General features: G+C 36.8%; 1 protein-coding gene across 1 annotated transcript in view; it reads left to right on the top strand.

Annotated features, from left to right (window-relative positions):
• The window catches only part of JMY (junction mediating and regulatory protein, p53 cofactor), a 68,762-nt gene that overhangs the window by 6,392 nt on the left and 37,895 nt on the right, over positions 1 to 24,475 (top strand). The window contains exon 2 of the mRNA XM_027634411.1: positions 13,612 to 13,785. Coding sequence (XP_027490212.1) covers positions 13,612 to 13,785 — 174 coding nt within the window. The remainder of the gene's footprint in view (positions 1 to 13,611; positions 13,786 to 24,475) is intronic.

Here is a 24,475-nt window from a genome sequence, read left to right as displayed (position 1 = left end):
ATTTGATATTCCCTTTGTTTCCATAAATGTAGAGATAGACTTTCCTCTATTTTTTGTTTCAAGTTGTTGATAGGCAATTGCAGCATTTTCATATGACAGAATATTTTGAAGAGTTGTGAACAATCTATGTAATAAACACTCTGTAACCCATTGTGCTCTTCAGGATTCACAGCTCTCTTCATTTCTCTAGCTTTTAGAGATGATGTTGTGTTGTCCTTTCTTCATGTTTACCTTTGTCTTGCATATTTTTTCTCATTTTTCCCAGCATTGTTTTCTTTCTCTTCAGTTGAATGTCCTCCCTTCAAGGTAAATGCCTTTTAAAACTGTTTTCTTACTCCAGTAACATCTTCGTCCTCTCCTTTTCTGGCTGAGATAGTATTACACAAGCAGGTTTAGAATTTAAACCAGATTGTTCCTAATAATTTAATTGTTTTACATTTCTTTCTGTAACATGACAAGACACTTTACAGACAGACAGTGAGGATTGTGTTTCTTGCAAATGTAAATGCAGAGCTGAAGAAGGCATTGAGAAACAAAGATTTTCAGAAATGGCTGCACTTTTTCCTTTCTGAGGATGTGCTTTTAACAGTTCATTTTTAATATTGGTAGACACATAGCATTGCAATCCACCAGGGTATTGCTGTTCATGGAGAGGACTTCAGTTGAAGTGAGGACTCAGTCCAGCTAAAGATATATCTGCCAGACTTTATCTTTGCAAGAGATGAAAACCTAGCCATCAAGAATATAGTAGAGAGAGAAGGAAGAAAGGCTAGAAGGAGAGAGAAGAAGAATGATGACGTTATAAAGATATACAACTTCACTGAGTTAGTTTAATATGTATATATATCTGAGCTGTTGCTCAAGAATGGGCTAAATAGGTGGTAGAATAAGGGGGGGATTGTGGAATGTTGAGCCTGGTGCTTTAGTCATTCAGAGTATCTTCTAAGTTGGCACAGTCCTTTTTCTCCTTTATTTTCTTCAGAGAAGAATCTGAATTATTAACATTTGATGATATTATAATGTTACTCTGTGTTATTCTGTAATGCCACACTGTATTTATTTTTTCAGTATCATACAAACACAAGTGAAGAAAATGAACATGGCTTGAACTCTTTAGAGGAACCTGCATCTAGAACCTATTTTGCACTTTTGTTGGCAACTGGAGTACTTAGGAGTTGCTAATAATAAAACAGCTACATTGTTTCTTCTCTCTTTTCCAGAAAACAAACACAAAAATAACCCTGAGTTAAAATAACTATTTTTAAAATGTCACAAGTTTTTGTTAATGTGCTGTGTAGTAAAAGCTTGTAAACAGTATACTCTGCTGTTGTAAACAATTTATTGTGTTCAAAATTCAGTATCCAGAAGCTTTGTCCTGCTACTGGTACTTGGTCTGATAACCCTTCTTAGGGAAGGGACACATGAGACTGTCAGCAACTGTTGCTTTAACTGTGTAGTGTGCAGTGATCTAGATGAGTAGATGAAGAGTTTTTTGAGGAAGAGAAGTGAAGCCAATGGATATTATAACAATTAATTTAATTACTATTAATAGTACTATTATCACCGTATCCATTCAAAACCAAGATCTTGGACAGTTCACTGAAAATACTTGCTTTAAGAGCAGTGTTGTTTTAATAGCAAACATGCAAGAATGTTTTAAGAACAATGTTGAAAGAATTGTTGTAACTTCACAGGAAGTAGTAGTATGCTCTCATCAGAAATGTAATGGTGATATTTGCTAGAATATGGGTTAGCCTTTATGTTTAAACACTTTCATGACTTGAGACAGGATTATAAAAATAAAGAGAAGTCTTAATTTGTTGGGCAGGAAATTGGATGATCTCATAGTCATTCCAATCATAAGTTGTATCAGCTAATAAGGGAAATATGTTTTTGTTTTAATTAGTTTGCTGTTGAACCTAGCCCAATTTCCATTTTCTGAAGAATTTGGATTATTATTACTTTATCTGAAAACCTCATGAAGAATTTTAACACAGAGTAATAGATAATAACTTGAAACATCTCTGCAAATGGTCTCCTTGTTTACTAGCTTTTTCCTATAAACTGTGTCCATTATTATTAGTAACCTCTTATTAAAGGCTCGTTGGTGCAGTTTGGACTTTACTTTTGAATTAGCTCCTCTGGTTGTAGGCATAAAGGTGTTTTGATGTGAAGACAGCTTCCCTGGCTAGCTAGGCTTTGAAAATGATCATCTGGAGCCATTGAGTGTAGATGTGAGTAGAACACTGGTGGTGTATCTGCACGACTCCGCTTGCCAGTAGCAAAAATTTCGGCAGATACTACTTTCAATTAAAAATCTTTCAGTGGTAAAACCCTATTTAGGGGTTTCCTTTCTATTCTTTTCTGTTTGTGGTATTTATGTAGTAGTATCAAATGTATAGTTTCGAGGTTTTTTTTTTTTGTTACATATGGGACAGACAAACATTACTCCTTCAGACAAATCTTAACACTTATCAGACTTTTTTTGTTAGGGATTTGCTTCTGGAAAGGTGTTATAAAACACTTTCAATCATCCAACAAACTTTTTTGTTGTGTTTTAAAGGAAATTGAGTACCTTTGCTTTCTTAAATGCATAAAATAAGCAAAAAATTTCATTATCTACTGTTACAGTACTTTTCAAAATGCATTTGTAGGCTAGTGTTTATGATCTTTTGGAAAAAATGCTGTCATAGTGTGGGGAAACTGGATGGGTTTAGTTTTTTTCTGATGAAAAAAAGTTGTTTAAATAATCAATTAGCATTTGTGATGACTTGCAGATAATTTATGTGGGTCATCTAAAATTAATAGTCGCACAGCTTTTCATGAAACAGTATTGTATCATGACTTGTTTTGAGCTACTTCAGGGAGAGAGTATTGTAAAAGATTTTCAATACTTTAGAATCATAGATTATTATGTTAGAAGGAACCTCATTGTGTCTTCTAGTTGAACCCCATGCTTAAACTAGCTTTGATTAGGACTTTCTTCTTCTTAAAAAAAAAAATCCAACGAACTTACTGTGTTTTATATCTGTTGTAAGGCAATTTAAAAAAAAAAAAAGAAGAAAAAGAAATGAATGTATAAAGTTGTGAAACTTTTGAGGGAGAGAATCTGTAGATTAGTTTTAGAAGTTTCTGGAAGTTTGTAATTTTTCTACAAGTAGCACTGTGCTTCAGAGCACAAATTTTTCAGCTTTCAGTAATGTGATACATGTTCATAATCATCGAATGTTAGAATTTTAAGTTATACCATTTTGTCACTTCAGAGTAGTATAATTCAGCAAAAAAATCATATGTGGGAGGAGTTTAAAGAATCCAAAACTACTGGCCATATTGGAGCTGTTCTGGAAGAGCTGAATTAGTAGCTAAATGGTATGTATTATTTCAACTGTGTTTTATCATGCTGCTTTATTGTGCATGGATTTTATTTCTCCATAATATTTAAACTCTTTATCCTTTCACATTCATTTCTCCATAAGAATAGGAATAAAACCAACCCAAACAGTTAGCACGACAGAATACAAGTCTGCTCACCTAGTGCTAATATGAATTGCTTTTGCCTTAAGTACTGTTCTGTTATGAAAGTGATTTAATAGCTTGTAATTTACATTGTATTTGTTGTTAAGGTAGGAGGAAAAGAAATGCGCATGATATGAGATCTAAGGATTTTCTTGGTATCTTATTTAGCCTTTTGTTATTAATAGTGGACTGTAAATATATTCTTTCTAATGGACTTTTTTTATATGTTGTAAACTCTAAATAAAAAAACCCCATAATTTCAGCTTGGAAACTTTAAAAATTACATTTAGTGATGCAAAATGCTGTTTTCTTCTTAGACCTGCCTTTCCATGAATGAGGTCCTGTAGAGGTTGAAACAGTGTTGAACTCTAACAGCATTGAAAGGACGTACAGAGGGCCATTTGAATTACCTGTCAGCTGTCACCTGGGTTTAAAGGTCGTTGTTGAAGGGAGCTGAAGAACTGGATCATGAGCTTGCTAGTGTTGTTTTCAACTTTCAGCTTTGTGTTTGTTTCTGTTCTGCTTCTCTGTCCTTGTGGTGTGCTGATGCAACTCAATAAATCTCAGTAAATTAATTCAAGAGAAACTACAAAAACAGCTTTCTGCCAGATGCCAAGTTAGTTTGTTGAAGTGTCTTCACCAAAGCCAGTGAAGTGGAGGAAGAAAGCATGTAAGAGCAGAAGGAACACGGAACTGAAGAAGAGTTGGAAGAAGAGAGGGAAGAGAGTATAGGAAGTGGAATCTCCTTTTGATAGGAGCAAGCCATTAGCTCAGCTTTAAAAAGTAAATTCACCCATACCAGTGCTTAGAATCTGGTATTATCGTAATGCTTTACTTGCTTTGAATTAGATTTTTAGAAGTCTAACAGTAGACTTATCAGATACTTGAGAATTATCTGCTGCTGTGCCAAATACATTGTAAAACTGCTGATAGTACTAATTCTGTGCTGCTGATCTAATTCCCATGAGCTGACTTGAGGGTGAAACTTTTTAGTGGAGATGGGTGTTTGGCTGGGGCTGTGCCCTGACATCACAAATCTTACATGAAGGGTTTTAAGACTAGCACTTTAATACTTGCTAAGTAAGTATCTTTGTTCTGTACACATCTTTTTGCTTAGGCAGTTGTCAGTTTTGATGCTCTTGAGTATGCTTTCCTAACAGCATAGTTCAGAAGCAGAGAAGAAGAGGATCTGTGGACCAAAACTTAACGTATTTTATGGCACAGCATGAACACTTACGTATGTATGTTTTCAGTCTTCTGGCCTGCAGAAAAAAAATTACTTAGAACTCATTAGGACATGTGTAAAATAAATTCTTTGCCAAGCCTTCAGGGTGAGGTGTTGCCTAGAAGTCTTTCTATTCAGAGTTACTGTGTTCCAACTGATCAGTGATTCATTAGTGACTTTATCTTTTAGTTATTTTGCCCCTTTCCACAGGAAAGGAGTCCGTAATAACTCAGAGTGCCATAACAACTCTGAAATAAAATAAACAGTTATATTTTATTCATCAAATCATTTTACAATATAAATACCTATTTCTGTGTTGCTAACAGGAAAAAAACCCCAAAGCCTAAGACTCTTATGCAATTAGCCCTTGTTTACTATGATTTTTGTAGCTTATCTGTGGCTATGCTAAGTAACATATGAAATTCAAGCAAATACCTAGTTTTTATAGGCACTCATTTGACTTGATAGTCTAACTCGGGAGTGGTGCAGGCACATCACACAGTAAGGCAGAGTGACCAGACAAGCACCATCTTAAACAAAAACACATGGTGTTACACGTTTGTCTTGTTTACAGGAAAGGAGATGCATAGCTTTTAGTTGTTGACCTCTGGAGCATTAGGAAGAGATTTAGTGTGCCATACATTGTTGTCAGAGTTGGCAGCTTTATGCCTGAGCCTTGTGATGTTCCAACAAGTTATATATATACATACAGTTCTGCAGAGATTTTTATTTAGAACGTTGTGTGGGAGGAGAGAAGTTGCATTGTTCAGTAATGATGCATACATGGAAGTAATGTTTTGGCTCAGTTGGCTGCATTAAAATACTACTTTAGTTTTTCTTAGTTCAGTTCTTGTCCTTTTCTATGGAATTATAGGTAGCATCTTGAAATGAAGTTCATTTTGGTAGGCAATGTAAATGAACTTGACGAAAGTAATTGTTACTGTCCAGGAGCTCTTAACCTAAGTATAAGAGAGGATAACTGATATGAGGGAAAAGAGACCAGGCAATCTGCAGTGTCCTGGTTGTAGCCTTCAGGTGTGTTCTCTTGTAGTGGGTAGATGTTGGCCACTGGGTGCCCACCAAAGCTGCTCTGACTCCCCTTGTCAGCAAGAAAATGATGATTCTCATGGGTCGAGATAAGGACAGGGAGAGATCACTCACCAGTTACTGTCACAGGCAAAACAGACTCACGTTAGGGAAATGAAATTAATTTATTGCCAATCAAATCAGAGTAGGATAATGAAAAATAAAACCAAATCATAAAACACCTTCACACCTCTCCTCCCTTCTTCCTGGGCTCAACTTTCTTACTGATTACTCTGCCTCCTCCCCAGGTGGCACAGGGGAACAGGGAATGAGGGTTGTGCTCAGAGACACATATCATCAGATGTTGTCTTTACCTCCCCTTCCTCTTTGTGCTCTTCCCCTGCTCCAGAATGGGGACCCACCCAGAGGAGACAGACCTTCATGAAATTCTGTAGTGTGGGTCCATCTCACAGGGTGCAGTCCTTGGGGAACAGACTGTGCCAACATCTGTCTCCCGTAGGGGCATAGGTCCTGCCAGAAAACTGCTCCAGCATGGGCTCTTCTGTCAGTGGGGCCACAGGTTGCCAGGAGCCTGCTCCATCGTGGGCTCTCCATGGAATGGCAGTTTGCTTCAGGGCCCATTCAGCTGCTCCAGTGTGGGGTCTTCCACGGACTGCAGGAGAATCTCTACATTAGTGCTTGAGGGAACCTCCTGCTGCTGCTTCTTCACTGACCTTGGTGTACGCAGAGTTGTTTCTCTTACTTGTTCTTGCTCCTCTCTTGGGCTGTAGTTGTTGTTGTGCCAGCAATCTTACCCCCTTCTTAAATGTAATCGCAGAGGTGCTGATGGACTTCACCATGGCCAGTGGTGAGTCCATCTTGGAGCTTGCTGGCATGGGCTATGTTGGACATGGGGAAGCTTCTGGCATCTTCCCATAGGTGCCAACCCTGTAGCTCCCCTACTACAAAAACCTTGCCACCTACACCCGATACATGTCTGCACAGATGTACTGAGGTACACAGGCTCTCTGCACACAGATAAAGGACTGTTTTAAATAGGGTTTAGAGGAAAAATGTGGCTCACTTCATATTAGCAGCTCTTCAGAGGCTTAGAAGACACATTTTATGGAATTGTTCTTATTTCTTGTGTTTTAAACACCCTGTGTTTTGCTTTCCAGTATCTTTGTTGGGTTTTGTTTTGTGTGCATGTGTGTTTGCTGTTTATTTCTTAGACTAACTGCAGACTTTGTTATGTGTGTTTATGTGTGCATTTGGTTTGATTATTGAATTAGCTCAGTTTTTCTTTAACAGCCATTTAGAAAACTCCCCCCAAATCCAGACAATAACCTTCGTGGTGCATCAGTGTACACTTCCAATTCCCTGTTTTCAGAAGTCTCTTCGAAAAAAATTGGGCTTTTTGTCCACTTAATTGGTGTTCGATTGCTGTGCCGTTCCAGATAAGTTAATATGGAATTAACTTGTTTATATCTTTTTTAATCTTAACAGGTGAGACAACTGTAGCGTTGGTTCAAGTACTTTTCATGCTAGTCAGTATTATCTAATTTATTTATGCTATTTCCCCGCTCCACCTTCTCTATCCATATTTTGTATTCTCTTCGATAATTTCTGCCCCAGCAGTAAAATACACTTTAGATGTGTGCTGGAGAGTCAAGTTTTGGTCTGTTACTGCTACAGTAGTCCAAGTGGTCTTTTTATACTGCAGAGGTAAGGATTGTTGATGGCAGTGCAGTCATGCAAACAGAAAGCTGAATGTCCTGGAAAGGACATCCAAAACCTAACAGTAATTTGTGACATTAAAGTACAGGACCATGTGTGTAAGAGAGAGAAAAGCAGTTTGCCTATAGTAAAGATTTCATGTAGTTAAGACTCCTGCTCATTGCCAGGACATGTGGGAGTGTGTTTGCTTTTAACAATAATTTGTTTTGTTTGTTTAAAGATAGCTTAAAAAGAGAAGCAGTTCTAAGCATGTTCTGATGCAAAAAAATTGCAGTCTTAAGTTCAGTTACTAAAATTCTGCCTAGAAATTTTATGTGCTCTGTAGCTTTACTTTATAACTCATCTGAAGCTCATTATGGACTGTTGCAAGTGTATCAGCAGGAGGGTTTGGTATTTTACTCTTAGGACTGCTGTTCTGGGTGAAGGATGGAGTGTCTAAAAACTATTCTGTCTGCAGTACTGTACTTTTCTCTGACAACAGCTATCTGTAGGGTTTTTTACCTGTGATACTGAATATGCTGCTTCAGTTAAAAATCTTTAGAATTCTCCCTGGAAATGGCAAATAATACTGTCAGGCTTCCAAGAATCTCAATTCATAGGAAAATAGGGTGTTCCGTAGTTACTATTATTCCAAAAGTGTGAAGAAGCTTATGAAGATCTTTATTGCTGGTTTTATCTAAAAATGGATATGTGTCATATTGCAGTATTTTTATAAAATGCATAAAATAAAATAGGAATAACAGTGAAAGTTTTGGGAGTAATAGCAAAGGAAATTTAAGACTTGATTCTTCATTGATTAAGTCAGGCTTTGGATTATGCTCCCAGCTGAGGTCAACTTGCACATAGTTATACTTTCTGCTGTAGAGCTTTTAAAGCTTTATGGACAAAATATGTTTAAAAAAATACTGAAAGAAGAAATAACCTTTGTTATACGGTTCAAATATATGTGCTGTTAAATTAGAAGAAGAAAAAAGGTTTCCTGCTGGCTAGAGTGTATCTGTGTACTAGTTGTCTAAAATATGTGGATTCATTTAGTTGTGAACAATATAACATTTGTGAAACATGATTCTTAAAATAAATGCAGTATTCAGTGGGTATAGCACTAGTCAGGCCTGTTCTAGTGGGTATAGTACTAGTCAGGCCTGTTCTAGTGGGTATAGCACTAGTCAGGCCTGTACTAGTCAGGATGTTAGTCTACTGTCTTCCACCCACTGCTTTAATATAATTTAAAAATTGTGAAAGTCGAAGATTCATACTGAGACTGTTGAAGTAAATGAGCAGTAACACTGAATGTGCTGAGAACTAATCTTCACTGGGGCATAGAACATGAACAAAACTGTTCATGTATTTTTTGCTAACACCTTGAAAACTGCATGGTTTTAACTTACCAGATTGGTCTAGACATTTGGCTAGGTACTCATTGAGATACTGCCCGACTGAAAATTGGAACTATAGAATCAAACTACTTGTGAGTCTGTGGAGGGCCTGGTTTGCCCTAAGACCTTATTAATTCAATGGATTCTGTGCTAGTCCCAGCATTATGGTTATCTAGTAGTCTGAATACTGTCTGGATGTCAGCCAGCTAAAAAATGCTTCAGCTGACTTTGATCCAGAACAGGAAAGCTTCCATCAGATTGTGTTTATAATGGGAGTTGCTGTATGTAGCCAGTTTTGCACCATCTACTTCCCACATCACTGCCCCTTTCAGATTGGTGGCAGTAAAGCAACCTGGACTCTTCATCAGGCTTACAAGGCTCTGTCTAGAAGTAGCTATCAGTCTTCTGTTCATACCACACTCTGTTGGTGAAGACTAGGTGATTGGTAATCACATCAGTTCCAAAAAATGAGAGAATAGCTCTGTATTCCTTTAAACTATGTATATAGAAACATTTAGGTCAGAGAAGACCTTTAAGATCACCAAGTCCAACCATTAATGTAGCACTGTCAAGACCACCACTAAACCGTGTCCCTAAGTGCCATATGTGTACTTCTTTTAATTACTCCCAGGGATGGTGACTCAGCCAGTTCTCTGGGCAACGTGTTCCAATGCTTGACAACCTTTTCCATGAAGAAATTATCCAGTCTTGACATGTCACAACTTGATGTCACTTCCTCTTGCCCTACTGCTTGTTACTTGGGAGAAAACGCTGACCTCCACCTGACTGCAACCTCTAGTACAAAAAAACAAACACCAGTAAGACAAACTGTACTTTTAGTGAAGGAGTAGTACTTTGTTAGGACAGTCCCCAGCAACTCCTGCCTGCATTAGGCAAGATTGTAACATAGGGAAGATTACTGTATTGGGCTGACAATGGTACTTCCAAGTGCTGTAGTAGCTATACCATCTATTTCCCTTTGTTTAATAAACTTAGTTGATATTTATAGTTGGTTCATATAGTTCAGCTGAACTTCCCCAGGAGGCTGATCTACTCAGCATTGGAAGATTGGATATTTCCTGAAAGGAAAATACACCTTTTCAAGTGAGGCTGTAGGGTAGCTATCATACCATTTTGAGAAGTGCTGTATGTAGCAATCCTGTTTATTTTTGGTAGGTCTTTACCTCTGTCTCTCTTCTCTTAGAGAAAGAAAAGTAGGCAGCACATTGCACTTAGAGCACTATAGTTTGCTTGCTTCTGCTTCCTACTCACCTGGTAGCTGATAGGGCGAGCAGCAGTTTTTAACCAAAAACATTCACATATTTTGGTTCATTTAGGCTAGGCTCATAAGACTTATTCTCTAGACAGTTCACCAGCTCCTTCTCCAGAGCTGCCTTGGAGCTGCCCTTCTCTGGACTTGCTCAATGTCTTTCTTGTAGTGAGGGGCCCAAAACACTGAACAAAATACTGAACACAGTATTCAAGATCAATGTCCAGATGTTTTTCATGAAAACATTTAAAAAGCCTGAAGAAGATGTTAATAGAGATGGGTGTAATGGGGCTGTATGCCATGAGTACTCGCAAGTTGGTAACCTTCCTACCTGTTTTGAAGAGTATCCCTGTACAACAGCTCATTGGTGCTTGCACCAAACCAAATTAGATGATACTCGTGGTTTCAAAATAATTTTTCATGTTTCATTATGTCCTTTTTGGCAACTGCAGATTAAATGAAGTTTCATCACCATTTTCATTCAGAAAGTCCTCATTAGTAACAAGGAAATAGATTTTGCATGTGTCATTGCCTTAGGGAAGAGAAGCTACCTTGCGTTAGTAGTTTAAGCATATGTATGTGTGTGTATATAGATAGATACGTGTAGTTCTATATGAATAACCTTCTGTTTACTGTTTTTGGAGGTTTTTTTTTTTTTTTAATTGAGGGTTTGGTATTTCTGAAGGACTGAGATTTAGGATTGGATTTAGGATTGGAGTAACCCCATAAAAAAACCAAATAGAACTGAAGTTATGCCCATTTACTTACCTTTTATACGCACAGAAATGTATTGATAGTTCATTGCTTTATCCCTACTGTTTCCAGTGATGGACATTATTTTTGCTGAACAGCCAACTAATTATAAGTATCTACCAGCTTTTAGTGTCCCTAAGATGTGTCTGTACTATACTGATAGTCATAAAATTGTAAAGGTCTTTGATTTCTTGACACTTTTACTCCCGCTTCTGAAAAGTTGTTCCCATCTTCCAAAATATCAGAACTATTAAGTAGGCCTTAAGAATGGTCTATTAACAACAACAACAACAACAAAAACTCCTTACATTGTATTGTTCTGTTCCTGGAATGAATTTACCCACGACTCTCCTTTAAATGGTGATTAAATTTTCTCCAGCTGTCGGTTTTTGTTGTCCTCTAGAATTTGCATCCTAGTAGAGTGGTAGGGTTTCACAATGAAACAAAGCTGTAAATTTATTTAATAGTAAGATACTAATAGCGTAAGCAACTGAAAGGAAATTAATATGATAGTGTGCTGGTTGAGTTGCTACTAATAATAGAGACTCTTCTTGCAATGAATGGCTTGAGAAGAAAGATTTAGTTTTTCAGTAGCTTGGCAGAGGGATAACTTCAGCTTTGGGACTGCAAGAGGTTTTTCTTATAGTGCTGGAGGAAAGCAAGAGAAAGCTGGAGTATGACAGCTCTGGGTTTAGGGACTAGCCACAAGAAAGAGAAACTGAGGTAGATGGTGACTTCTTAGACTAGATGGTTAAAAAAACGATTGGGCTCGAATAATGTATGAAATCCATAGGGACTTAGTCCTTGAATCCAAAAGCATGTTGGATGACTTCTGTCCCTGTAGTTTCAGGTTATGTTATGTGTGTCTAATCCTGAAAGTTCATAAAATGTCGGTTTTATGCAAGCCACAAACCATAGTGGTAGTGTTCTCAGTGAGAACAAATGCTACAAAATACTACATGCTGCTGGGAGAGTAGGAGGGCATAACAAATGACTTGCAATAGCAACAGTTCTCTATGTGAAATTGTTTAGGAAACACAAGTGTTTGTCTCGTGCTTATGAGGAATTTCACATCTCTTCTACACCATCTCTCCCAGACCTTGCTTCTCTGTTAAGCCTTAATGAGGGAAAGCTCTGCCTGTCTTGTCATGTGACCATTATTTTAATGCTGAACATATAAATAAAGCCATTTGCTGCATCTCTGCATCCTCTCTCTAATCTTGACTGATCTTTAGTGCTTCAAAGGAAGGCCAGGTGGAGTTAAGAGATTTTCTGAAACAAACTTTGCATTATGAAGAAAGAAATTTTTCTTGCCCAATCTGGTAACTGAAACACAGTGTAGTAATATAAAAGTAATGGAACAAGCTGAATAGAGAGTATGGTAATTAAGACTTTTCTTCACTGTCCTAGGATATAAATGAACCAGATATCAGAGGCCTGTTGACCAGAGCTTCCATTTCTAATCTGCAGTTCTGTCTCTCTGATGTTTCAGTTATAACAGTTGATGCAGTTCACTGTACAGAGAGTATTTCACATAGGCTTGGCATCCAACTTGAATGAATAGATAGAAGATAGGATGTGCTTATTCTATAGTGTTCCTAATCTATGTTAAGTTTAAATAAACTTGGACTATGAATGTATGCTTTTGAGATGATGATATAAAGGACAAGTGACTTTGACTTGGAAAATTATGTAAGAGGGGAATTAATTGCAGATAATCTTGTCTTTGTAAATACATCAAATACTCCACACGTCTATATGAGATTAGTTTTTATTAAACAGCCTGAATATTTTTTTTGGTAGAAATGGTGAAAGATTTCCAGCAGCATGTGAGGTCTGCCCAGGCAAATGCCCAAAATAGATGCAAAACAAGCATATAAAATAAAAAACATACATTGTAGCAAATTTGTAAAAACAGATGAATTTTATCCTTCATAAGAACTAAAGAAAGGAATAGACTTCAATGTTATGGGGTTTTTATATGAATTAAAGCATTTTTATACTAACATCTAAGTATTTTTTAAAGATTATAAGGCTTAGATAATTTCCTTTGTAAAAAAAAAAAAAATCTAATGAAATCCTCGTGCTGTCTAGGAAGTCAAAACTGGAATCATAAGCTGGAAGACAAAATTAGCCAAAATGCAGATCAGTGTTCTGTTTCATATAGATTCCTCTCTGTGGCTGAGGCCACACTGATGTAATGGGGCTGTGTGAGTCCAAAGAGCAGACTGGGAAATAAACCAACCAAAACCTAAACACCAAAAAAACCCACAACTGTGAAAAGTCCAAAATGCAACTCTTTTTTGTCTCCTTTCCTATCACTCCTTTTCCCCCAACTCCGATACCCAGTAGTGGAAAATACGTGAAGTAACATACCTGATTACTGCATTATAGATTTCTTTACTGAGTTGCTTTTTGTGCTGTCTTTGTGCTCATATTCATTACCTTCCAGAAATTTTTGGAAACAAAACAATCAGTAGGAGTGCTGCACATTCTCAGTTAAGGTTATCAGAGACATGCTCATACTTGACTGTCTAAACTGAAGATGTGCATTGGGGACTAAGACTTTTTTCTGTTTGCTTGTCTGATGATTTTGTGGGAATGGGAAGATGATACAAGACCATAGACTAAAAAATGTTTTTTAAATTACTATCACTTTTATCAGGAATGCTTGAATATTTTCACTAAAACTGGTACTTTTTCTGCAGCTGCTCGAAAAACATAAGAATACAGAAAGTATGGTAGAGCTGCTTGAACTGTACCAAATGGAAGATGAAGCCTACAGTAGTCTTGCAGAAGCTACCACAGAGCTCTACCAGTACTTACTACAACCATTCCGTGATATGAGGGAACTTGCGATGCTTAGAAGACAACAAATAAAGGTATGGTAAAGGTAACTGAGCTTCCTATTAGTTGGGAAATTCTGCTTTTTAGTTGCTATTTACTGGTTTTATTATACCGTATATGAAGGTGTGTTTTTTCCACTTGGTGTTGACCCTCTCTTTCTGGGTTCTCCACTCAGATGAGTGCTTTTGAAGAGTGAGAACATCTGACATATGTAGCTAACCACCACCTGTTTATCTTACTGTCTTCTACTGTTCAAATGTATGGCTGAACTAAATAGGTCAAACTTAAACTTTTGTGGTTATTGGGAATATTGACTAATACATAAAGTAGAAAGAGACGTGCAGTATATATACTATTGTTAATTCTTCTAAAAGATTGCATAGGCAGTTACTTTTCATTTTAGTTTTCTAAAATAATCTGATAAACTGTGGGAAGTCAGTAGCTTTTTATCTGATATTGTGAAACACTGAAACGTGGAACCATTTTCCAAGGGTATAATTCGTTGTAACACTTCAACAGTATATTTTCCTAAGAGCTAAAAAAGCGTAGCCACCTGAAGAATACTGCATTTTGGTAAAACTGTTTAAGAATGGGTATGCTCATTTTGTTTAAAAATAATTCTAATCTTGAATACTTAAACAAAATTAACAAATTTATCTTTATTGCATCTTGGAAGTTCTTTTGATAAAATTATTAATTCCTATGCAGATTGTTAAGACTGAAGCCTTCTGATTCGAAGCTAAAATGGTTTGTTTCATTTAATCTGTGTTGCAAATGACATTATCTCAGCTTGACACATTGTTCAGTTAGCTAACATTACTGGTTTCAACTTAAAAATAGTGTTTGTCTCTGGTTTTGAGTGTAGAATGAGGGAAGGAGGCAAAAGGATTTATGATTCCCAAACTAGTTTTATTTTGACATATTGCTATGTGCCTAAAGTAACTTTTCAGAAAGCTCAGCAATATGAAATGAACTTGGTGTTATAATGTGATAATATTTGAACAAAGAGTGCTTTTTTTTGTCCCAAAAATTAAAAATTGCTGCACAGAGAATTGGCATGAATATTTTTTCAGATGTATTACACAGTTGAAGATTATGAATACTTCACTTATTAAAAAGCTTTCTTCAGAGCACAGTGAGATAATTCCCATTTTATTTGAATTTGTAGCAGAGGTGTCATGGGTTAAGATTGGCCTCCCCCTGGGAGTCGGGGGCGCAGAGGTCATTGGGTGCCAGGGCAGTGTTCCCTAGAGGGCCAATCACCACTTGTCTTGTTCTCTTCTGCTAAAAATCATATATCACGGAAGCTGTTGGCAGTTTCTGTTGGTGTCTGCTGCATGTGGGTGTAGAAGGCCAGGGGGTGGCTGGGCTCCTTCCCCGCTCTGGGAGGAAGAGGGGAGCCCTGTGGCCCCCCAACTCTGCCTAGGCCAGAGTTAGAGACAGCACTGAAGTGAGGGTATGTTTGTGAGGGACGCGACTCACAAACAACTGGTAAGCGAGAGAGAGGCAGGCCTTGCAGACAGGCCCTCTTCTTCTTTTCCCCCCTTTGCAGCCAGGCTGCAGAAAGGGGCTGTTTTTCCCTCTCACTGTTTAGTGGGAGTGGTGCAAGGCTCAGCATTTAAGCAGAGCCAAGTGGATGAGCTGATAACGAAGCAGCTCGGTGCTGGGGAAAAGAACCCCAGGCGAAATTGGAGATGGGCCAGAGAGAGAGAGGCTTGGGAGTTGCCCTGCTGAAGTTTGACCGGGGGCAGCCGAAAACTGACTTGGAGGATGCATACATTGATAAGCTACACTACAGCAGCCTACAGAACCGAGGTATGAGACGGAGAGGGAGAGATCACACAGCAGAAATGACACAGGACCAAGGAGAAAGGACTCAGAGCTACCTTCTTGGACTTTGTGAGGAAGGAAGGACTTCCACAAACAGCTGGAGCTTGGTGAGAGGGGAGCGTTCGGGACCCGGAACACTCCCACGAGGGAGGGACTGGTTACTTATCAGCCCGAAAAGGCTTTTCCTGGACTAAAGTTAAAAGGAGAAGCTTCTAAGGGACTGATAGAAGTGTAATTATATATATATGTATAGAGAGAGAAAAGAGAGAGAGAGAGAGTTGCTTTTAGTTTGTATAGTATTTATTTTGTGTAAATAAAATGTAAGTACTTCCCCTTTCCCCTATAGAAGCCTCTGGCCTGAAAGTTTTCTCTTTGGTGTTGAGATAAATTGTGGGAAGGGATGGGGAAGCCTGGAAATTGGATTTTAGATTTCTAATGTGGCTCAAACTGCCATAACAGGAAAAGATGATTTTTTTGGTTTTTTGTCAAATAAGAAAACGTAAATATTACAATGAGTAGGAAATATGGATTAAGAGTTGTTTTGTTTTGTGTTTTAAACCTCAATGATCTCTTTAACTGCAGTTTGAAATACCTAATTTCATATTTTTCCTGAAAGAGTAAGAGCTTTGTTCTGTGGTCGATTTTTTTAGTTGTACATAGTCATATCTAGTGTAATTTATGTTCTCTTCCTAACTTGGGAATTTTTGAGTTAAAAAACTTGGTCATTTTCATTCATCTATATTATATGGTAGAGAAAGATGCTGTCTCTGTTTTTCGTTTCATTTGAGAGAAAGCAGTACTTGTTTCTATGATGACAAAATACATGTTACACTGTACAGCTAGGGTTGAAGAATTGCTTTCTGAATAGAACTTGTGCATGAAATAGTTTATATTAATTTTCTGCATATGTTTTCTGGCAGGCTTTAACATTTTAGACGTTTTCTGTATCAGGTATCTTGTTTTGATTTGTGGGGAAGTTGTTTTAGTTTGGTTTGGCTTTTGGGTTTTTTTATGAATTTGGGAAGTTTTAACTTTTAATCAGTTTCATTTTGTCAGTTTTCACAGTGAGTTTAGAAAGAAGTTATTTGCATTGTCTGTAATCTTTGAGAAGAGTGTTTTGTGTTTTCTCCTTTTGGAGCAAGATATAAAAATTGAAATATGTATCATCTGAGTGTTAAATTTCTGCTGTTGCTGTGAAATTTAAGCAAGAGACAAGGGAGAAACAAGCACTAAGTTCTGTCTGATCAGTGGAGGCTTATTAGAGTAGGACAGTTGTATTGTATGCAGATTCCTTCTTTGGACAAAACCCCCACCAAACAACAAACCACAAACAAAACAACCCAGAATGGAAGATCATAACAAAGTTAAAACATGTAGAAGCTTGGAAATGTAGACTGTTTTTGTCCATTATAGACAAAATAGAATCTTCTTTTGGTTTTATATTTTAACGTGATCATATGTTTCAGGTGTATTTTACATCATTCAGTGTAAAGGATAGAACATTTAGTATGTGTGAGGAGTCAAAAGTTCTATTGTCAAGTACTTAAATATTTCTGGATTTGGAAAACATAATTTAAAAGGTGTAAGATCATGAAAGGAGAAAAGGATGGTTTATTATGAAATGAAATGTCACTCTGGAAAAGTGACTTCTGCTGCAATTTCTACTGAATTATGGACTAGTCATCTGACCCTAGAACAGTGTGTTCAGTAATGATATGCTTCTTTTTGTTTGGGCTTCCAGCATCAGAAATGTAGTTTTGTTTGTATGAATGCTTAATATTTGTAAGTGCTGCTTAAAGGGGGAATTCCCTCTACGATAAGCGTATCAGAATGCTTACCAGATACCATGCATTCTTGAAAGAGATGAACACTGCAAGCACAGCTGTATTTTGGACTTACATTTTTATCAGGATCATATGGAAACAATCCTGCTCACCCCAAGACCTTTATGGGGGACACACAAATAAAAACCAAATTGTGATGAATTGTATTATCAAATTGAGACATGCTTATCAAAGAAGCAACAATGCACTTGTTTAAAGATTAAAATTGTATTTAGTATGATGATATTTTGCAAGGTAAGTTTGAAAAGTTGTATTGATAAACCAGCCAAACAGTCAGAACTATGATTATGTTCTGAATGCCTGAGGAGGTATGATAAAGGAATTGAAGACAGTATTATAATTTATATATACATAAAAGCTGTGTTGAATGTGTATAGGCATTTCTAAATTTAGTTATGGACTGTTGCTAGTTTAGATGTAATAATAAGTGCAGATATTCAGCTAGTGGGTTTTAGCATGTTAATTTTCCTTTATGGATTACTGGATCATTTCTTCTGATTTCAGACTGTTGAATGCAACACAGACATCAGGCAAGTGAAACTTGATATTTAAGTGCTGTGTTCTGTGTTTTGGGCTATCTGTATATTCTTCCAAGAACTGGGAAGGCCACTATGAACTTAAAACCACAGGACATACTCTTTTGCTAAGAATCAGACTCCTTAAGAACTAAAAAAAAGACTGTAGTATCTTCGATTCTAAAAATGTTTCACGAGTATACCCACAAATTTTTCATTAATCAGAATAGATCATTCCCATGTAAAATTTTATGAATTTTTTGCATGTGAAGAACACACATTGCCGTCCATAGCAGAAAAGTGAGAAGTAGTAGGCATCAGTAGCTGGAAAAACAAAGGTGAAATACTTCTGACATTTGGAAGAAGCAGAGTAGGTATCTGTGCTCTGGTGCCTTTGATTTCAGAAAGTTTAATCTAAATTTTGTTAGATCCTCCATATATAGTGCAGTGTTCTTCCGAAAGTTTGGAGGGGAGGCACCGGTTAGTGGTTGATATTTGGCTGTAGTACTTACTGACAGGTTAATATGATAAAGCTTTAAGTCCTCTAAGATATGAAGTGTTCTTTGATGAGGGATACCAAATCTGGTTATTTAGAAAAGAAAAAAATATTTCAGAGGAATAACTTCATGGCCAAAACCCCAAAGCCTTTTATATCTGTGCAGTTGTGTTTGCCAGTCTTCATGCAGAGAAAGAAACTACCTTGCTACTTGTGGTCTTGTAACTGTGGACAGTACTCCATAGTCATGATGAATAGGCAGTGAGTTTGATCAAACTCAAGGTGAAATCAGTGGGAGACTTTCTTTTTTCGTATATATTTTTTTTTAATGTCCTTGGTATTAGACTAAAGATAAATGTAACAAACTGTTTCACAACCTACTTGTAGATGCCAGCAACACTTGGACTTATGCACTGAGTTGCTTAATTGAGAACTGATAATACATTGTTACCGGTAGAAGACTACAGCCACCATTACCTCTCAGTTCATCTCCAGTAAATGAGAGTATTAAAATGTTATCATATGTTAAATATATTAAGCATACTCTTAGCTTCATTGCATACCTAATAATTATTTTTACTGACATATTAATTCACTTGAATATGGGGATGTTTTAAGAAATTTGAATACTTTAATGTTGAGGTCTAGCACTGGAAATTAGAGACTAGAGCAGGATATACATTGAGAATTCATCACATCCTGTTTTTAAAAGTTTTAGAATGCTTTATTAGTTTGTTGTGCTTCCCTTTCAAGTTCCTTTACATATATTCTGGTATAATTGAAAATACAACTCTGGCTAACTGTATGTGAATTTTTTATTGGTTTAATACATGGTGGTAAATTGAAGTTGTGAACTTTATAATTAATTTAACTTTGATTTTTGCGAAATTAAATACTTAGAAATAACTTATGTTGTACTGCACATGTAAAATTTTGGTTAAAAATACTTTCACAGTATGAAACAAATTCAAGGGAGAAGAAATTGAGTGATGAGAATAACTAGCAAAACAGTGAGAATTACTTTAAAAAATAGATAGAGAATACTTTTAAAAAGTCTCACAATCAGCTAAAGATGTTTGGGGAAGGAAGTGGATATCAGTGCCTCAGTTTGGAGTATTGCTCCCATACATCCAACAGACCAATTCTTCTTTACTAAATCCACATTTTTATCATTGACTGTTGAATAACTGATATCTTAGTGAACTGGTTTGTGAACTGTGCATTTTTTTAAGCCTATTTTAATATTTTATAGTGCATCATGGTCTTGAAGTGAAGAACATGAAAACAAAGTTACAGAAGACATATTGGAAGACAATAAAGCAGCACTGATTAAAATACGTAGATTATTTGCATGGCATTCAGCTCAATTTCATTCCCTCGTTTTTGTGAACCACACCCTCCAGTAGTCAAATTAGTGACTTGCTGACAAACAGTTGGTGAAAAATGTCTGGTAAAAAACCTCACAAGGTAGCACTTGGTGGAGAAACTGTAAGACTTCAAAGAATTTTTAGCTTTCTTTTTGTCTCTTTGTTGTTCAAGGTGTGTCCTCACATCATTAGGAATAATAGTTAACTAAACTTGGCTTTTGAAAAACATGTAGAGTTTGAAAGAAATCTTATTTTATGCAAAATGGCTGGATTTGCAGATTAAGGTCATAATATTTGTTGAAAATATTGCTTTCTTGTTTGAATTATGCTGTGATCATCTTTATAGACTCAAAGACTGTTTCGGAAGGGTTGTATGGCAGTCTCTGTTTACAATCTGAACTATAAATCTTTGTCCTAGATAGAACAACTGGGACCAGTTCATCATTATGGGTGTAACCCAAAACTGTGTATTCCATAGCCTTCCATACCATTTCCCACAAACTGTTATCAACGAACCATTTACACCATCTGCACATAGAGCCTGACTCCTCAGGCTATAAACTGGGTGTTAAGAGGCCTGCGAGATAGGAGGGTGCTCTTGTCCTCACGCCCATTGAGGAACCCCCCACCTTGAGGGAGGTACTGAGCATCCCTGCCTGAACTGGAGGATATATAATCTTGGAGTCTTGGGACTTTTTTAACCACTCGTGGGATCCAGAGGAAGACTGCAGACCACCACTCTCAACCAGACTGCAGCCACCGCTCTCGACTGGACTGCAGCCACCACCCTTGACTGGACTGCAACCACCACTTTTGACCAGACTGCAACAGCACTCTCACCAACAGGTTTTTTCCCCTCTTTCTTTGCTTTGGACTCAGGGGGCCCAACAAACACCACTCTGTTCATGCCCCAGGTGCTGGGTTATACATTTGGGTTTTGTGGGTTAAAACCAATTGTTTGTCTGTATAATCGTACTTACTCTATTATTTTATTAAATTGTTATTCTGATTTATAATCTCTCTTTTGGGTTGAGTTCATTTTCCCCTGCTGGTTTACCTTTAAACCAGCACAGTCTTCTAGACTGTTTTATGAACTCAGAGCAGAACATTTTGCTGACTCAAAAAAAGCCAGGGGTTTTTGGACTTTCTCAAATACATAGTGCTTCAAACAGGTGATCTGATAGAAAGCAGACTGGTAGTCTGAATCATTGAGGAATTTTTGTTCTTGGTAAGAGGTTGCGGACTACACTGTGGTGTGTATTGGATAGCTTAAATCTACTTTTCTGCAAAGATGGGTAGAGTACAAAACTGCTCTGGGCGTTCAACTCTAAAACTGATTAATAAGACTTGTAGAAAAATCTGATTATGTTTGAATGCTGAAAGGTTTGTTGTTTTGGTTTTTAAAAAGTTGCCTTACTAAAAACTGTGCTGAAAAATAAAAATGGTAGGTTAAATTTCAGTAAAAAAATAATGCATGTGCAGAAGGTTGATGACAACTTTCAAAAGTGTATATGCACATTCATATGCACTGTTACTCCTGAGGAAAAATGTAGGAAAGTTATCTTGAGCAGTTTGCTGAAAACAACTTGCCATTCAACATTTTGAAAGAAGAAAGAAATGTTTTGAATTATTAGGCAGATAAAAAAACCCCACCAACACGAAATAGAAAACATCCCACTTTGTTATATATCCATGGTATACTTGCTTCTTGAATGTTGCAGTTTTAGTTTCTCCCTCTCAAAAGTGTATTGTAGTATCAGAATAGTTACAGTATGGACAGTTAGCATATTTTCTTGTGAACATCCTCAGTTGAAGACCAGAACAAATGAATCAGATTGCCTCAGTTTAGAAAACACGTGGTTCATCTAAGATAAGAAAGAGATCTATAAATCCTAAGGGGCAGGAAATATTGAATGTTTTCTTCAATCTTTCTTGTACTAAAAAAACAATAGATGTCCCTCAACCAACTTGTTTGGCTTTAAAACAGTGTGAAAATAAAGGAAAAACAAACTCTTAGTACAGCTTACATGCTCTGTGGCAATAATTTGCACAGTTTAGCTGTGGACTCCAGGTACAGATGTGTTCCAGAAAGAGACAGAGCCATCAGCGGCTAATCATGATTCAGATTAACCATCAGCTCAGGAAGCCTCTAAGCTGTTCAGTAACAGAAGTTGTGAGTTATCAATGTATCCATACCTCGTGTCTTAATTTTTTTTCCACTCAAGTGCTAGTAAAGGAGGAAAGAGTGCAGAAAGATGCAGAATCAGTGTGTCCATTCAAAAAGGCATCTTGGTGAAACTTTGAAAGGCTGTTTAACATGCAGAAAATACTAAATTGAGTGTCCCTGAGGATTAGAGTAAAGGAGGGTGAAAACTAGAGACATATGATTTTTTCTTTTGCAGTGTTGGAGATAAGAAAACAGAAAAAGAAGAGTAGACTTTGATGCAGTGTTATTCAGGCTATAGAGGTCAAGGAAAGGGTCTAAAGGCCTTCAAAGATTGAAAAACTTGATAAAAGTCTGAGTTTCAAAAGTCCATGCAAACTGAGTCTGTAAATAGTTTGAAATCTAGTACTTTTTTTTCTGGTAGTGCTCTAAAAAAATAATAATTTCTGTAAGCTTTTATCATATTTACTGAGTTTATACTGAAACTTGTAGGGCTTTATTTGCAGTTGTTACAGTTATTTTCAGTATTCATGTTTATAGCTATTTATATGTGTTTAATGTGATTTCTTCTTGCGTAATACTCATACCATTATTTTTCTGTTTTCAGTATATCTGTATATAAAAATTGTCCTATGTATTTTGATGAGCACTTGATAGATGTGCTTAACATTTTATCTGTTGTATATATTGAGGTTTCTTTAACTGACGATTTAAAACCCCATCATTTTCATTTACAAACAGAAAAACTAAAACCCAGTTGTTTTAGCATTCAAGTTAAGTTGGGTTAAACAACATTTTCAAATAACTGGTCGAATATGTAATCTTAAAAATATATTTTTTAAAAAATAAAGCTTTCTTTTAGAAGGTGAGCTCTTTTTAGTCTGGGGCTCAGTCAGTGAAGCTGAAATGTAAATAAAGGGTTTGTGATATATAGATGCTTAAATAAGGAAAGCATAATGCAGAGTGCACAGTTCAGCCTTAATTCTGTCGATTGCCAATATAAAATACTGCAACTTAGTGTTTTTAATACTCCTTTATATACACACTTACGTGTCTGGGGGAAGAAAAAACAGTTGAATAAACCCAGTCATTCTGCTTACTCTTGCCATAACCTAAATCTTCTATGATTTTTCACTTCTGACTACTTCTTTTCAGCATTCTCCGTAGTCGTGGAAGAAACATTCACTACTGCACTTTGCAGTACGATGACATTATTGTTTCAGTCTTCTTTCTGTATGTCCTAACATCTTGGTTCCTTTTTAATTTTCTTTTCAGTCTTTGTATATGTTGTTCTCCTATGTCATGAGATAATCAAACCCCCTATAGTTTGTATTGTTAATCCCAGTGTCAGGTTTTTTAAGGAACCTAGACCATCTAATCTAAGTTGCTTTGTAGGTATTAACATTCAAGTCCATATCAGTATTTCTTTGGATAAAACCAGTAAAACTATAAAGCCCTTTTTACATCTCAGTGGTTTCACTATATTTGGGGGTGTATATATATAATTATATTTTGGAAAATACTGGTGGGTTTGTGTTATTAACTGGGAGGATAGTTAAATTAAAAACCTATAAAACTAACTCTGAAAAGTCCCTGACTGGATGATGAAGCTGAAATGTATGCTTACTGGTTCCTGTGTGTAGCAGGCTGTGGTTGGAATTGGTTATTTGACCTCCTGGAATGTGTGGAAGGAAGGTAGCTGAGCCTTTCAGCTGAAACACTCATTTATGTATGAAGCCATTTCCTTTTTGTGTATTGCCTCTGTTGTGTGCAGTGCTCCCTCAGCCTATTTTTTTTTTGTTCTTATAATTAACTGTCTTACTGTTGCATATTTCTCCTTTTCTGCCTATTACACAAGTCTGTCTAGGAGAAGGATTAGATAGGGACTGGAGAGATGTATCCCTGCCTAAGCTATTATGTGGCCTGGCCTAAGTCTATTTCTGTCAGTCTTGTCCATTCTTGAGAGAGAATCTGGGAAGTATTAAAGACCATAATTTAGTAACTGTGTACTACATGTGTGTCTTGTGATTGCAGGCCTTTTTCTCATATTTTCTTGCAATTAGCTTACTTTACTCTCTTCAAAATTCAACATGACAACAGTTTGCAAGCTGTTCCAGAGGAGAATCTTTCCAGTAGAAGGGTCTTGCCTCTGTTGGTTCACCCTAATTTGCTCATGGACTAATTTAGGAACTTCCTTTCAGTTTGTTTTCTCTGAAGAATTAATTTGTTTTCCTTCAAAAACACACCAGAACACTGTAGAAATGTGTTCTTTTATCTTCCATTACTCTGAAGCAATAGCTGATGAAAGTCGCTGTTTGTATGATGTGTTGAAGTTAATGGCTTCTGCTGTTTGTATCCCTTTTTGTGTGTTTTCTGACAACCACTTTTGTGAAAGCTGTCATAATTTTCTTTGTTTCAAAGCAACATCTGAAGCAAAGCTTGCAAAACATGAAAGTATTCAAAAGCCTCCATCGGGGCAGGGGGGAGGAAATCATAGCCAATTTTACCC

This window comes from Corapipo altera, unplaced genomic scaffold (genome assembly GCF_003945725.1).
Source record: "Corapipo altera isolate COAL_440 unplaced genomic scaffold, ASM394572v1 61411, whole genome shotgun sequence".
In the NCBI taxonomy this organism is placed as follows: domain Eukaryota; kingdom Metazoa; phylum Chordata; class Aves; order Passeriformes; family Pipridae; genus Corapipo; species Corapipo altera.
This window is presented reverse-complemented; position numbering and strand designations above follow the sequence as displayed.